Source organism: Pristis pectinata, chromosome 18 (assembly GCF_009764475.1).
Source record: "Pristis pectinata isolate sPriPec2 chromosome 18, sPriPec2.1.pri, whole genome shotgun sequence".
In the NCBI taxonomy this organism is placed as follows: domain Eukaryota; kingdom Metazoa; phylum Chordata; class Chondrichthyes; order Rhinopristiformes; family Pristidae; genus Pristis; species Pristis pectinata.
Genome location: NC_067422.1, coordinates 7,690,429 through 7,702,631, shown reverse-complemented (window position 1 = coordinate 7,702,631; position 12,203 = coordinate 7,690,429). Strand labels below are relative to the sequence as shown.

General features: G+C 39.1%; 1 protein-coding gene across 5 annotated transcripts in view; it reads right to left on the bottom strand.

Annotated features, from left to right (window-relative positions):
- Nucleotides 1-12,203, bottom strand: part of cep131 (centrosomal protein 131) — a 103,738-nt gene that overhangs the window by 51,120 nt on the left and 40,415 nt on the right. For 4 of the 5 annotated variants that reach the window (XM_052032784.1, XM_052032786.1, XM_052032787.1 and 1 more), the window contains exons 7-8: nt 9,894-10,049; nt 1,351-1,468 (exon numbers count right to left, since the gene is read on the bottom strand). In XM_052032784.1, coding sequence (XP_051888744.1) covers nt 1,351-1,468; nt 9,894-10,049 — 274 coding nt within the window. The remainder of the gene's footprint in view (nt 1-1,350; nt 1,469-9,893; nt 10,050-12,203) is intronic. The other variant, XM_052032788.1, reaches the window with a different exon arrangement.

Sequence of the window (12,203 nt, the reverse complement as noted above, 5' to 3'; positions counted from 1 at the left end):
TTACTTGCCAACTAAACTGCATTTTCACACAGCTGAAAAGTGAACAAAAATTTGGCCTACTGTACAAATTATTTTAGTATATATTTATCCACAGGGGCACCAATATCCTGCAGTTTCAATAGTTAGTTTTTTACAAGTTAGAAACATACATTTTGATGAAATTATAATCCATGAAAGGGATGCCAACAATATTAAATAATTTATCAGATTTAAATTGTATTAAATATATATTATTGTTACACTTATTTTCACTTTCCTCTCTTTCATTCCCCATCCTACCAATGTCCAAATAAAACAGGCTGCCAATATACAGTACTTGTACGACTGCTTCTTGTTGTATGGAGGCTGAAATGTTCCTCAATTTTAAGGTTGTTCCTTTGGGGTTCCAGGAATGAAAGAATTATAAGGAAATAGTTAGAAAAACTGGGACTATTTTCCTTTGAGCAGAGGAGACTGAAAAGAGACATTATTATGGTACTCAAAAGAATGAGTGATCTAAACAGAACGAAACTGTTTCCTTCTGGTAGAAGAGTTGAAACCAAAAGGCAGTAGGAGGAAAACCTCATTATTTAACAAAGGAAAAATAAACATAATAATGAACAAGCTCAACAGGGTGGTGGACACAGATTCAATCATGACTTTTGGTAGGGAACAGGATCAGAGAATGAAAGAGATAAAAAAGTGTGACACTGAGCAAATAGAACAAGCTTCATTGATCTTGTAGACAGCCAGCTGAATGGACTGAATGATCTCTGTATTGATACCATTCTACTATTTTGCCTTGACTTTACTAGTTGCAACATCTATGGGAGACTTGACACCTAGCGAAGGTTAGATAATGCTGATCATGAAACCATTTCATTTTGTCCACACCACAGGACACATGCTGCATTTGAAAAGTGAATAAACAAAACCACTGTGGAAACATAATTTCAGTAAGCACGTTACATCTTAAAACACTGAAGCTACTTGTGGAGGCAAAGGATTGCATTGACTGATTAAAATGTAAGGTAGACAACTTTCAAAATGTTATATTTTGGGACGAAGCACATGAGTTAAAGAAACACGTAGGTTGCTTTGGATGATTCTCAAAACTTTTTTGAAAGTGATTTTCCTTGTCTCAAAACCAAATCAGTAATAGACTAATTGATAGCTATTATAAGACATAATTTTCAATAGTGCCACATCATGCAACTGCCAGGGTGACAGAGGGTGAACTAGATGAATCTGGATCTTTAATCACATAATATTCCTCGCTGTAGGCAGCTTCAATGAACTAAATGCCAATATCTAGTTACCTAGCGTGCTGCAAATTATCTGACAAATTGCCTTACAAAAGTTTGTTGGCACCTGTTTTTTTGCAGTAAGAAGTTGCTTAAGTGCAGCTTGACCTGCTGTGCGCCTCTGGAAATGCTGTCGGTACCAACGCTGAATGGTAATCGCTGCATGATTCACATGTTGTATAAACCTGTTGTGGGCAGAGGAGAAAGGGTGTGGAGAATGAGGGAGGTGATGTTAACAAAGAGCACATTCTTTTAAAAACAATCTGAAATTCATCATTTCCCGTTCTACAAAAAAGAATTCCTTTCTTCCTACTGGGTGTTAATTTATGGAGGTATTTTGTATTCATTCAGTTCATGATTCCTTAGCCAAATTTTGTTTTGGGATATCATGAATAATTCATCTCTACATGCTTTCTTCTTAAACACACCATAAAGTGCAGAAAGAAGCAATTATACCATTTTCCAAGGCATACTACAATAACCAACAATAAAGTAGGTAATCATTGCATTCATGCAGATAAACAAATCCACTTCAAAATCTCAATTGTCATGATTAAATTCTTGTCAAAAATGTGACAATTTCACCCACCATGATATTCTCATCTCTTCTCTAAGGAACATTCGCAAGTTTCTGAAATTCTTCACTTCTAATATCCTCCTCCATTTTACATAAAGCACAATAATTCTGAGGTGGAACACAAAATTCTGTGTTGGTCACAGAAGGCTGTAAGTACCATTTAGTCTCAGGATCTGGAACTCAGAGGTCAAGTACAACATAAGTTGTGTGTCGTGTAAAGGCCTTTGGCACTCCAATAATGCATTATGAAGTGATATTCCATGGGTCAATTTTAACTTTGGCTCATGCTGTTAAACTGGCATCTTTAAATGGAACAGAAAATTGGAAATGATGTACTAAGGGCCTGATTTCAACTCTTTTAATATCATCACCCAAATAAAAGTCACTCCCTAGGACTCCCCTAATGGTCTAATTGTGAAGTATTCACAGGTAAATAATATGAATCAGATGTTAGAAAGAAATAAACAAAACCTTATATCAGATCATCACTAAAAATGATTTCTACAAATACTTTACCTCCCCGTGTCTCTCAAGTCCTGTTCACTTCAGAATTAATGGTCTTTCAACCTACTGATGATCAATACAGATGGAGTAGTTCAAGTCTAAGCCTGACCTTGGGATTCGACAAACTAATTTCTGAGTTTATTCTTATAGCTCAGGGAAACAGCACGTAAATTGAAAAGAAAAGCACAAGGAGAGATTTCATCCCATCATTTTCACCAACATTAAACCCATCTGCTAGAAAATTACAGCACCGTGCCAACTAGACACAAATTTAGAATTTAAGTTTTTATTGCAAAGAACTTGAGAATAAATACAAGAAAAAACACACCTAGTAAAATCAGCAAGGAAACACTAAAACAATGCTACATATATTCTTCAAAACACACGCATCAGCTAGAACACACACTACAAATTCTAGCTATCAGCACAATACCATAAAAAAAGCAACACATTCCTTCATGTAAATATGTGCATACCCAAAATCAGGATGAATGAAATCTGGATTATCATTCTGAAGCACTTGGATAAAATCCTTTTTATCGTTAAGGTTTAAGTATTGGATTCTAAGGGTGGTAGAAAAACATATTTAGAGACAATTGAGTCAAAGTCCTTTCACTATTTAGGTAGGATATTGGGTACTGTTAGCATGGGCATTTTCAGATTATTACACTGCCACACCAAGCCATTCAGAATTGTGTGGAACCCACAAGTATATCAAACCTAACTTCAAAGCAAAATGATAATTTATACAGAAAATTAATAAATGAAATGTGGAAAATGCAGAGAACCACTGGGATAAAGCAATGTAACAGTCGTTTATGCTGGGCAGAAAACAAAAATTCAGCTGAACTGAAACTTGGCACTTGAAAATATAAATTCATTAAAAACTTCCAATTTTCCCCAACTAAGAAACAAAAAGAAACTGCCTCGATCTTTATTGTACTAGAGGTCTATTTGGGTGTAAAATCAAAATTCAACCCAATCATGGCTAATTCAAACTTGGCTCAAGCCACATACTTTTGTAATATTTTCCACACCAAACCTAACCATTGCCATAGATACAACAATCTCACATGTTATTGTTCTGTCCGAGGATGAAAACTAAAACACTGATCGAGAATAGGGAACACATGCAGTGGTACTAAGCAAATCATCCTAATTGGATAAATTACTTAGACAGTGAGCACAGTTTGATCCAATTAAACGTTTTATATACTGAACGCAACATATTTAGTAGGGTCTCATTGGGCTCAGACGAGGTAGTCAAATTCTAACTCTGACATTACTGTTAAGGTAGAGAATTCTCATTATGCTTTGTCAAAGTAGTTTGATACAACTAAGTGGCTGAGTACACTATTACCATTGAGTCAACAAACTGCTCTTTCTGGAGAAGGTGATGATGATGTTATGGGCCAAAGTTTGGGCTTTCTTGCTGTTGCTAATACAGAGATAAAATCCAGTCTTCCCATTGGTGACACATTTCATTGTATCGTGTGGCACTGCCATACAATAAGATAGATTCAAAACAGATTTAACAAGTCAAAACTTGGCACCCATAGGCACAGTAGATTGGCAGAAAGGCAACTGTATTCGACTACAAGGCAACAATCTCTAAGCTTAGCAAACTTCCAGCTTACGTCACAATCAAGCCAGGAAACTTAATTCTGCTTCACGAGTGTAGCAAGGACGTGGCAAACTACTGAAGCAACAACTTGTATTCATGAAAAAAAAAGCAGACAAAACACACAATAACCAAATCAAAGAAGCTCAGATCAAAGTCAAATGCCTTGCTATATTCAATAAGCAACTGATGGTGGAGATCCGTTGAGGGAAGAAGCTTCACGATAACAACGAAGTCCAGTGTGCCTGTGCAAGTGACTAAATTGAAGCATTTGCAACTACCTTCATAGAGGTTAAGTGGCAGCTCCATCTCTACTACAGCCTGTGAGCCCCACCAGCAAAGATACCAATTTCCACCCAATTCAATTCTCCACAAGGTGAAAAAAATAGACAGGTGCACTAAATGCAGCAAAGGCTTTAGGCCCTGATAATATCCGAATTGCAGGACTAAAGACTTGTGAATTAGTAGAAGCCCGACCTTGCCTATTCCAGTACAACACCAGCATCTATGGAAAAGTGCCCACATGTGCCCTCTCCACAAGGACAAACCTACTCCGACTTATTGCATTCCACTCCATCATGAGCAAAGTGGTGGAAGTTCTGGACAGTGCTACAGTGGCATGCAAAAGTTTGGGCACCCCGGTCAAATTTCTGTTACTGTGAATAATTGAGTAGAAGATGAACTGATCTCCAAAAGTCAAAGTTAAAGATGAAACATTCTTATCAACATTTTAAGCAAGATTAGAGTATTATTTTTGTTTTGTACAATTTTAGAGTGAAAAAAGAAAAGGAGCACCATGCAAAAGTTTGGGCACCCCAAGAGATTTGAGCTCTCAGATAACTTTAACCAAAGGTCTCAGACCTTCATTATCTTATTAGGGCTATGGCTTGTTCACAGTCATCGTTAGGAAAGGCCAGGTGATGCAAATTTCAAAGCTTTATAAATACCCTGACTCCTCAAACCTTGTCCCAACAATCAGCAGCCATGGGCTCCTCTAAGCAGCTGCCTAGCGCTCTGAAATTAAAATAAATGATGCCCACAAAGCAGAAGGCTATAAGAAAATAGCAAAGCGTTTTCAGGTAGCCGTTTCCTCAGTTCGTAATGTAATTAAGAAATGGCAGTTAACAGGAACGGTGGAGGTCAAGTTGAGGTCTGGAAGACCAAGAAAACTTCCCGGGGGAACTACTCGTAGGATTGCTAGAAAGGCAAATCAAAGCCCCCCTTTGACTGCAAAAAACCTTCGGGAAGATAGCAGACTCCGGAGTGGTGGTGCACTGTTCTACTGTGTAGCGACACCTGCACGGATATGACCTTCATGGAAGAGTCATCAGAAGAAAACCTTTCCTGCGCCCTCACCACAAAATTCAGCGTCAGAAGTTTGCAAAGGAACATCTAAACAAGCCCAATGCATTTTGGAAACAAGTCCTGTGGGCTGATGAAGTTAAAATAGAACTTTTTGGCCGCAATAAGTAAAGGTATGTTTGGAGGAAAAAAGGGTGCAGAATTTCATGAAAAGAACACCTCTCCAACTGTTAAGCACGGGGGTGGATCGATCATGCTTTGGGCTTGTGTTGCAGCCAGTGGCACGGGGAACATTTCACTGGTAGAGGGAAGAATGAATTCAATTAAATACCAGAAAATTCTAGAAGCAAACATCACACCATCTGTAAAAAAAAAAGCTGAAGATGAAAAGAGGATGGCTTCTACAACAGGATAACGATCCTAAATACACCTCAAAATCCACAATGGACTGCCTCAAGAGGCACAAGCTGAAGGTTTTGCCATGGCCCTCACAGCGCCCCGATCTAAATATCATTGAAAATCTGTGGATCGACCTCAAAAGAGCAGTGCATGCAAGACGGCCCAAGAATCTCACAGAACTAGAAGGCTTTTGCAAGGAGGAATGGGCGAAAAATCACCCAAATAAGAATTGAAAGACTCTTAGCTGGCTATAGAAAGCGTTTACAAGCTGTGATACTTGCCAAAGGGTGTGTTACTAAGTACTGACCATGCAAGCTGCCCTAATTTTTGCTTCGGGCCCTTTTCTTTTTTTGTTATTTTGAAACTGTAAAAGACGGAAATAAAAAAGTAATCTCGCTTAAAATATTAAAGAAATGTGTCATCTTTAACTTTATGCCTTTTGGAAATCAGGTCATCTTTTACTCGCTTAGCTATTCACAGTAACAGAAATTTTGACCAGGGGTGCCCAAACTTTTGAATGCCGCTGTATCAGTTGCTGTCACCAACAACTGCTCAGCAATACTCCAGCTGAACTCTGCCAGAAAAATCAGCTCTAGGCTTCAGTACAGTCGTAATCCAAACACGAACAAAAGTTTTCATTCATGAGGAGAGGTGAAACTGACTGCCCCTTTCCATCAAGATAGCAATAAGCCCAGGTAAAACTGGAAGTTCTCCATCCACTAAGGTCAAGCCTCACAGAAACGAAGATCATTGTTATTACAGAAGGTGAGTAAAGGATTCCATCAGGGCAGTGTGCTTGATCCTATCGCCTTCTGGTGCCTTCCCTCACAAGGTCAGAAATGAAGGTGTTTGTCAATAATTACAAAGTTCAATTCCATTCACAAAACACAAGAAAATGAAGATGATGCATGGAGTAAGATCTGTACTTCAAGTATAGTAGATAGATTGCAAGTAATCTTATAGAAATACAATAGTGGTGTTTAAGACACTTTTAGACAGACATGAATATAGAGGGATGTGGATCATGTCCAGACAGAAGAGATTAAATTTAATTTGGTATCATGTTCAGCACAGACATGGTGGGGGGAAGAGCCTGTTTCTGTGCTGCACTGTTCTATTTTCTATGTTCTAATCTTCATGACATTAAAGTTTGAGGCAATAACCATCTGCAACTCAAAAGTCTAACCACATCACCTTGACCTTAAAAGGATTTTACCTAAACAGGGTCCACCATTTAAGCGTTACCACTGACTGGAAACCATTGAAAATCCACATGTACTGAGGCTATACAGCAGGTCGAGGCTGGATATTCTACACCTAATGACTCATTTCAGAATCACAAAGGAATACACTCAACTTTCACAAACTGTTGAGTCATAGAGTTATAAAGCATGGAAACAGGCCCTTCAGCCCATCATTTCCATGCTGACCTTTTTGCCCATCTACACCAATCCCATCTGCCTGCATTAGGACCATGTCCTTCTATCCCTTACCTATTCAAGTGCCTGTCTAAATGCCTCTTAAATGTAGTGATTGTATCTGACTCCACCACCTCCTCTGGCCACTCTGACAACCACTCTGTGTAAAACACTTTCTCCTCTGATCCCCTTGAAAACTTCCTCTCACCTTAGACGTACGTCTTGTTTTTGAAAAAAATCCTACATACCCTCTAAATGCCTTTTATAGATTTCTCTCTCTCTCTCTCTCTCTCAGGATACCCCTCAGTTTCTTTTGCAAAATAAGCCCAGCCTATGCAATCTCTCCACATAACTAAAGTCCTCCAATCCTGTGAAGTTCCTCTGCACTCTCTCCAGTACAACTGCATGCTTCCCACAGTGTGGTGACCAGAATTACACATAATACTCCAAGTGCAGCTTAACAGGTGTTTTATAAAGTTGCAACATAATGTCCCAATTTTTATATGCCCCAAGCCATATGCCTTCTTCACCATCCTATCTACCCACCTTGCCGCTTTCAGGGAACTCTGGATTTGAACCTCCAAGGTCTCATCAACAGTGCACTACCATTTGCTGTATATATCCTACCCCTATTTGACTTCTTGAAATGCATCACCTCCCATTTGGGAGAGTCTTGAACAAGGGGCCCTTCAGCCCACTCTGTCTGTGCCGCACATGATGCCAAATTAAATGTCTATCTAAAAGCATCTTAAACACCACTATCATATTTCTATAAGACTACTTGCAATCCATCTACTATACTTGAAGTACAGATCTTACTCCATGCATCATCTTCATTTTCCTATGTTTTGTGAATGGAATTGAACTTTATGTAATTATTGACAAACATCTTCATTTCTGACCTTGTGAAGGAAGGCACCAGAAGGCAATAGTTTCAAAGAAAGGGGCTATTCATTTAAAACTGAGGTAGTTAGAAATTTCTTCAGAGAGCAGAGGGCAGTGAATTTCTGCCCTAGAGAGTTGTGGAAACTAGATCATTGGAGTGAAGGTAGATATATTTTTGAAATGAGGGATTGAGGGCAATGGGGATTTTGCACCCAGGAGGAGTTAAGGCCTGGGGTAGACAAACCATGATCATAATGAATGGCAGGGCAGGCTTGAGGGGCTAGATGACCTGCTCCTGCTCCTATTTTCTTGTGCTCTTGTGTGTTCATTTAGTTTTATGAGATTTACTTGAACAATAGTCAAGAAGCTTCAGCCATCCTGGATAAAGCAACCCATGTGACTGACACTCCCCTTCATGAACAGTGCAGAATGATTCCTGTCTGTATTATCCACAATAGTGAAGACCAAATTTTGGTCCATGGGCAAAATTTTTCTCAAAGCATCCTCTACTTAAGGTCCTGGATGAGTGCTTCCACTGCAGTGAAAAGTGAAAGATACCCATCCTTTTACCTTGAAAGCTCCCACAGTCTTGACAGAACTGGATATTCAATGGCAAGGAGGGGTTGGGGGTCAGGGGGCACACGATCAAGCCACGCACACTCTGACTGCTGAGGTTCAAGGTAGCTTACACGACCTTCTTAACAGAAATTAGAAACAGACTTTAAATGATTGTCAGCAGTGTCCAAACCCCACTAAGGCAATTCAAAACAAAATTACCTACCACTTTTTTTCCCTAAATCTTTTATTTATTTCCCCAAAAAATTAACAAAAAGTCAAAAACTTCTTCTCAGCTTTGAAGTTTACTAGAATTCCAGTGTTTTTGCAAGTATAAATCTCATGGAACAAATAAATGTTAAGGCAACTTGTCACAGAAGAAATGATTTAAAGGTAAATGAATTAATCAAAATGGTACCAAAAGTAAGTGTTGTCAATTAAAAAGCATTCAAGTCTTTAGTGCACATTGGAACATCATAAGCTGCATCTCCTCACTTATTGAGAAAAGTTAAAGAGCTTGAGGGGTCTTGACAGGGTGAATGGGGAAGAGGATGTTTCCCTACATGGGGGAAACCAGAACTAAATTTCACATAAGGAACTGCTCATAAAAACTGAGATAAGATGAATTCTTTTTCTTGGAAGGTGGTGAGTCTTTTAAAATCCCTTACTCAAAGGGAAGTGGAGGCAGAGCACAGGCTCACCTATCCAGAGACTGAATATTTTTTTAAGGCAGAAGTAGACCGATTCTTGACAGCAAGGGGTAGGCAGGAATCCAGAGTTGTGGTTACAATCAGATCAGCCACAATCTTCTTGAATGACAGAGCAGGTTTGAAGGGCAGAGTGGCCTACTTCTGCACCTAATTCATATGTATAACGCGCAGCGGAAAACAGATTGAGAGCTGGTCTGTTCATATACTTATCATTGGTTTCTGCTTCTTCCCTCCTACACTTGTTTAGCAAGAACTGACAGGTGAAGCACTGAGCTGTAGCATCATCAGACTGCACAGAATTCCCTTAAACTCAATAATATTAAATACTTCTCTAATCCAAAGGCTATTGGATATTCAGACTTTGTAAACCTTCATTCCCGAGACTGACAATTTGTTCATACCAGGATTCAAAGATTATGAGGATTAGACAACAAAATAATAGCAGAGCATATTTGTGGAGGCCTTTCTTCTATTTTTTTTATATTCTGGCATGCAAACAAAGCTCGGCAGCCAAAATTTCCAATTCTCTGGGAACAGAAAAACATCCCTGCTTTTACGGAAGTGACTAGGAGTTACAAGTTCAGGTACTACATATTTCTGTTCCTTCTTAACCTCAATGAGCTACGGATTAAAACTGACCTTTCTGCTTCCTCTTCAGTCACTTCCCTCTTTTTGTTCAGCATACTTGTGTTGTTTCTTGTTGCAACATTATTACTGGAGAGATTTTTTTGTGATTTCTTTAAGGAGTTTTGGTCCAAGCTGTTCTCATCGTGAGTTGGCACTTTAATCATGTTGCTGCCAAAAAGAAATACAAATATGCAGATAAATCTATTCAGAATCCACGAGCAAAGCAAACAGCCAGTTTTGAATCCTAATACACTTGCTAATTCTGGTGCAATTTTTATCGTCACAAGAGACAATTAAGAATATATCATAATATGTTCTCATCCCATGAAAACCTAGCAAGAGCTTATTCAAATAGCCACAGATGAAGAAAAACACGATGATGCTGGAGGAACTCAGCAGGCCAGGCAGCATCCGTGGAGAAAAGCAGTCTGAAGAAGGGTCCTGACCCGAAATGTTGACGGCCTGCTTTTCTCCACGGATGCTGCCTGGCCTGCTGAGTTCCTCCAGCATCATCGTGTTTTTCATCTAGATTCCAGCATCTGCAGCCCTTTGTTTCTCTAGCCACAGTTCAAGAGTGAGCCTGCACATTGTTAATGAAAACAGTTCTTTGTCACCTAGAGCAAGAGTGACCAAATCTACAGGTCCTCAGAAGGGCATACAATTATCTTCTAAAGCTCAAGAACCACAAGACTTACATATACATTTTTATTGCTAACATTTCAAATTAATGGTTAAAAAAAGTGAACACGTCCTTCTTCATGGCTACATACTGCTAGAAAAAGAGGCCTTGTGAGTCTCCATCTGGTTGTGTTTTTCAGAAATCAGAAGCTGCTTTACTAGTCACTGAAGTTTTCTGATATATGGATCTCAAGTTATAGAAACTTCTGCAATATTCTTAATAAGTTCTCCATCAGAATATGGGCTTTCAGCATGATCAACTTTCCATTAAATAGCAAAACCTGTTTCTTGCTGATGACTTTAATTTGTTATCCTGTTCTTCCCTAATTCTGATCTAGAAAGATGTACCAGCAGAACTCTGTGACTGTATTTGCAGTCCTTGCTTTGGTAAGTAATGCTATTTGATACATCTTTAACAGTGAATACAAATTCTTTTTCCTTTTTTTAGCCTAAAACCTCTCTTTTTCATACAGCATGGAAACAGGCCCTTTGGCCCAACTGGTCCACACCAACGAAAATGCCCACCTAAGCTAGTTCCGTCTGCCCGTGTTTGGCCCATAACCCTCTAAACCTTTCCAATCCAAGTGCCTTTTAAATGTTGTCAATGTACCTGTGTCAATCATTTCCTCTGGCAGCTCATTCCATATACTGACCACTCTCTGGGTGAAAAAGTTACCCTTCAGGTTCCTATTAAACCTCTCCCCTCTCACCTATGCCCTCTAGTTCTTGACTGCCCAACACTGGGAAAAAGACGGTGCACATTCACCCTATCTATACCGCTCATGATTCGATATGCCTCTAAAAGATCACCCCTTATTCTCCTACATTTCTTACAATTTAATGCTGTAAATATCATCCACAAAATTAATGTAGGACTACTAACACTCAAATATTATGGGCCTGTACACTGCAGAGATATGCTGCAGGAAGCAGGAAGATGGCAAGCTCTCCACACAATGTGATGAAAGGTGGCCATCTGGCCACAGTCCCATGATACTACAGGCAGGAATAAAATTAACTCAAACTTTTTAATGGGTGCAGTCATGTAAATTTTCAAACAGTACAGTCATATTAGAAACACAGCTTCGCCCACTTTCAGCACATCATACTGCCTCAAAATGGCTTATGTTCACCTCTGGCTACAAGCTTTCACATTGTTGGAAGGCTCTTTGAGATGGGCTGATTGGGATTGCATCAGCAGATGGTGATTGGATGCTGCAGGGTTACAAGGATGTAGTAATTAACTAATTACTAGAAGGATTAGAAGAGGGGTGTGGGGGAAGCAGAGATAAAAGAAAATGGCAAAAATACTCTTCAGTATTTATAGTGTGAAGTAATGAGTGACCTAAAAGTGCCAGGAACAGCAGAGGAAATAATTACATTGTCCAACAACACTTCTCAACCAGGTCCTCAGATAACAAAAGAGAAGGGTGGATGTGATATGATTCTGCATTGTAATCTTTGCGGTTGGGTGGTGTCTAGAACTGATACATTTACTGCAATAGGAGTAAAAAGGAAAATTTGAAAATGGTGTGTAATTTTTTTTAAGTGTTGGTGTTACATTGACTCCACTTCAGCTGTTAAAAAAAGAAAATCCAGCAGCCAGACCTGGAAATGCAATTAGTATTATACCACAAAATATTT